Source organism: Lissotriton vulgaris, chromosome 9 (assembly GCF_964263255.1).
Source record: "Lissotriton vulgaris chromosome 9, aLisVul1.2, whole genome shotgun sequence".
NCBI classification, from domain to species: Eukaryota; Metazoa; Chordata; class Amphibia; order Caudata; family Salamandridae; genus Lissotriton; species Lissotriton vulgaris.
In genome coordinates, this window is record NC_141697.1 from 883,379,698 (window position 1) to 883,383,412 (window position 3,715).

General features: G+C 37.8%; 1 protein-coding gene across 1 annotated transcript; it reads right to left on the reverse strand.

The window, feature by feature from the left end:
* Nucleotides 1–1,301: 1,301 nt before the first annotated feature.
* LOC147692427 (uncharacterized) lies at nucleotides 1,302–2,980 on the reverse strand. The gene is made up of 3 exons (XM_086936789.1): nucleotides 2,673–2,980; nucleotides 1,946–2,161; nucleotides 1,302–1,589 (listed from the first exon to the last, which is right to left on the reverse strand). The coding sequence occupies exons 1-3, from the start codon at nucleotides 2,805–2,807 to the stop codon at nucleotides 1,302–1,304; spliced, it is 639 nt and encodes a 212-aa protein (XP_086792915.1). The 5' UTR covers nucleotides 2,808–2,980.
* Nucleotides 2,981–3,715: the final 735 nt, after the last annotated feature.

The following is a 3,715-nucleotide window of genomic DNA, read 5'->3' on the forward strand; positions in this document are numbered from 1 at the left end:
AACACAGCATCACTCTACACCACCACAGTCGTACTTAGCACAACAACAGCCTCATTCATCCACACTACTGCAGTACTCAACAGCAACAAAGCATGCTTTTATACCTGTTATTGTGTGTGCTACGTTAAAACATGTGGTGAAAGCGTGCACTTATGGCCGGTGGTGTGTATGCCTGTTGAAAGCGTGCACTGATGACTGTTGGTGTGTGTGTGCGCCTGGTGAAAGCATGCACTGATGGCTGTTGGTGTGTGTGTATGCCTGGTGAAAGCGTGCATTGATAGCTGTTGGTGTGTGTGCCTGGTGAAAGCGTGCACTGATGGATGGTGGTGTGTGTGTGTGTGCCTGGTGTAATGTACTGTAAAACAGTGCACTGAGCTCACTTGACACACAACTCTAAATGGTGCAATGCTGCTGACTGTATTCTTTTTGTAGGGAAGTTTCCAATGGTGTTGTGTGGCCTCTATATATGAAAGAAGCTTGCAATAATGCTGATTTGTTCTGTCTAATTTTAGACGGGTGGTGAGTGGTGCCTATTGTCAATATGTTGCTTGTGAATGGTGTTGTGTTGGTGCAAAGTGATGCTGTGGTGGTGTTGTAGAGTGGTGCTTGTGGTGGTGTTGCGTGCTGCTGTGTGGGTGCATAGTGATATTGTGGTGGCGCTGAATGATGCTGTTGTGGTGGTGTGGAGTGATGCTGGTGTGTTGCCGAGTGATGTTAGTGTGGTGTTGAGTAATGTTGTTTTGGTGATGAGTGGTGCTGTGGTGGTGATGAGTGCTGCTGTGTTGGTGTTCACTGCTTACCACCACAGCATAACTCAGCACCACAACAGTAGCACTTATCACAACAACAGCATCACTAAGCCCCACCAATGCACCACGCAGCAACACCACAGTATCACTCTGCACCCCCACAGTACCACTGAGCACCAACACAGCATCACTCTGCACCACCACAGCCGTACTTAGCACCACAACAGCATCATTCATCAACACTACAGCACTACTGAACAGCAACAAAGCATGCTTTTATACCTGTTATTGTAGGTGCCACGTTGAAACATGTATTGATGTCAGACAACTATTGTATAGTTAGTGTTTTGTTTGTGTGCTTTGCGAAATGTAGCTGCAACTGCTATTGTTATGTATGATGTTATGGTACATTTTTATTTTTTTCTAAAAAATATACCCACCCCCAACGAAAATGACCATGCAAGTGGATATGTTGAAATTAGTATATTTATTTTTTTGAAACACAAAACAATATTTATTTATTGAACTTTGTAAAAAAAAATGTAGGATTGTTCATTCTAAACTTAAATCTTCCTCAGATTTTTCTTTAACAATTTTAGTAATTTTGCCAGTACAAAATATAACTTCACATATTTGAGGCAAATAATGAATTAGTGCTTCGCCAATGTCATCCACCTCTTCGTCCAACATAAACCACTGTATAAGTGTTTGATTTTGTATGTCCATTGATTGGTAAATCTCGGTGTTGGTTGTTTTTGTTGTTATAGTGCTCCAATCTCCGTTTGTGCTTTCCACTCCATATATTTCCACGTCAATTGTTTCTTGTGGTGGCGTTGTTACCTGTTGTAGTAAATAAAGACATAGTTATTTTTTTCCCCAAAAGGTTACAGTGTGTGTCAGAGAGAGTGTTGTAGAGAGAGAGTGTTGTAGAGAGAGGCTGTTGTAGAGAGAGGCTATTGTAGAGAGAGAGTGTTGTAGAGAGAGAGAGAGTGTTGTGGAGAGAGAGTGTTGTAGAGAGAGAGTGTTGTAGAGAGTCTTGTAGAGAGAGAGTGTGTGCGAGAGAGTGTTGTAGAGAGATAGTGTGTGGGAAAGAGATAGTGTGTTGGATAGTTAAAGAGTGTGTTCTTGAAAGAGAGAGAGTGTGTGTGTGAAAGTGATAGCGTAAGTGGGTGTGTGTGAGAGCGTGTGTTCCTTACTTTTATTTTGCTGTGCCTTGTCGTGTTTAATATCTTCTGTCCATTAAATTCATGTACTGTGACATGAGTTAACATCACATATTCTCCAATGTTTATTGAGAATAGAGTAGCTTCCCTCCATAATGTGACTTTGATGTCATCAGTGGAATCTTTTAAGGTAATACATTTTATCGGTGTATTTTGTCCATTGATGAGCACATGTTTACTTTCCTCTTCCTACAAAAAATTTTTGTTTTTAAATTTCAAAAGCACTGAAGTCAGACTTAATAATTGGTCAAGTATTGAAGACATAGTGATTAAGGGCTATTGCTCTTTTCAAATTAACGTAGTTTTTCCCAAGCATGTTAAAAAAAGATGAACTTTGATGTCTGAGTACGGTGCTCATCTTTGAACACCTAACAAATTAACATTTATAAAGGCTGTGTAGATTTTTCACACCTCTTTACACACAGTGTTAATTGTTAATATTTGGCTGCTGTACAGATCATTTATGATTGATAGAAAGCCTCACAAACACAACAGCAGATCTAATGTGTTACAGAGACCACACACACAACTGCACCCACTCAAAAATAAATAACATCTATGCACCAAATAGTACACACACACACACACACAAGCACACTGACAAAGCCAAAATAAATATTGACAATGGCACAGACAACACCACACACACTAACTGACAACACAAGCAGCGAGACACACAGCACAAAACACCTCTACTTACTTCTGAAATGGTCCCACACACTGTCATAAGACTTCTCACAGTTGCACGCTTTATTTCTTTAATTGGAGAAGCAGATGGTGCAGGTGGCTGCAAAATGTTTTCAGCTTCTTGAATTAGCGATTGATTTAGAGGCATTGCAGGAAATTTTGTAACTTTGCTTTGCTTTGTAATAAGAATTGTGTTGTTTTTAATTATAAAATTGCGTATTAGTAGCCCACAGTTGTTTTGTGTCTGCTGATAAAAACTTTCTTGGTAGCACGTTGCTTTAATTGTTCCAGTTTTATCAGCTAGAGCCAAATGAAATAGAACTTTATTTTCTTGTTTGGCGTTCTTGTAATTTGTTTTACTTGAGCACTTGATCACATTAAGTCTGATGAGTTTTTCATAAGGTTTGTTGTCATTGGTGGTAATGTTAGAGATTTCTTCAATAGTCAACATCTGAAATAGAAATATATGTAACAAACAATGTTAAATACAAATTCATAGTGCTTTATGATCACTGTAATAACATTCTAATGTACCATAATTTTGAAGTATGTAATTCGTATATATATGATCTAAGATGGATTGGTAGTCTGTTGTGTAAGTATCTATAAGTTGTGTACATTGCAACTTTGTCTCAAAGAACCTAATTAGTTTGTTAGTTTGTGAATTGCTTTGAGAGACATCCACATTGAAATCTCCCATAATGATGAATTTGTGTTCTGGGTAAAAATTAGTGATAATGGTAATGAATTCCAAAAGATCAGTAATAAGTTTATGTGGTGGTTTGTAGACTATAATAATAAGGTAATCTGTGCTATTAATCTGTAATGTAAAATGTAAAATGTCTATCCCTTGGTGTGTTTCATAAATAGGTAATATACAAAGATCTTTCTTGTAGTACAATATCATCCCATGGTTAGTGTTGTATGTATGAAATTTATCAAATATAATATGATCATATTGTTCTACAGTAAAATTATTTCCAGTTGACTTCCTTGTTGTGTTGATCTCAGTTAAACAAATAATGTCTGCTTGCATCATGTTACTATCAGCTATCA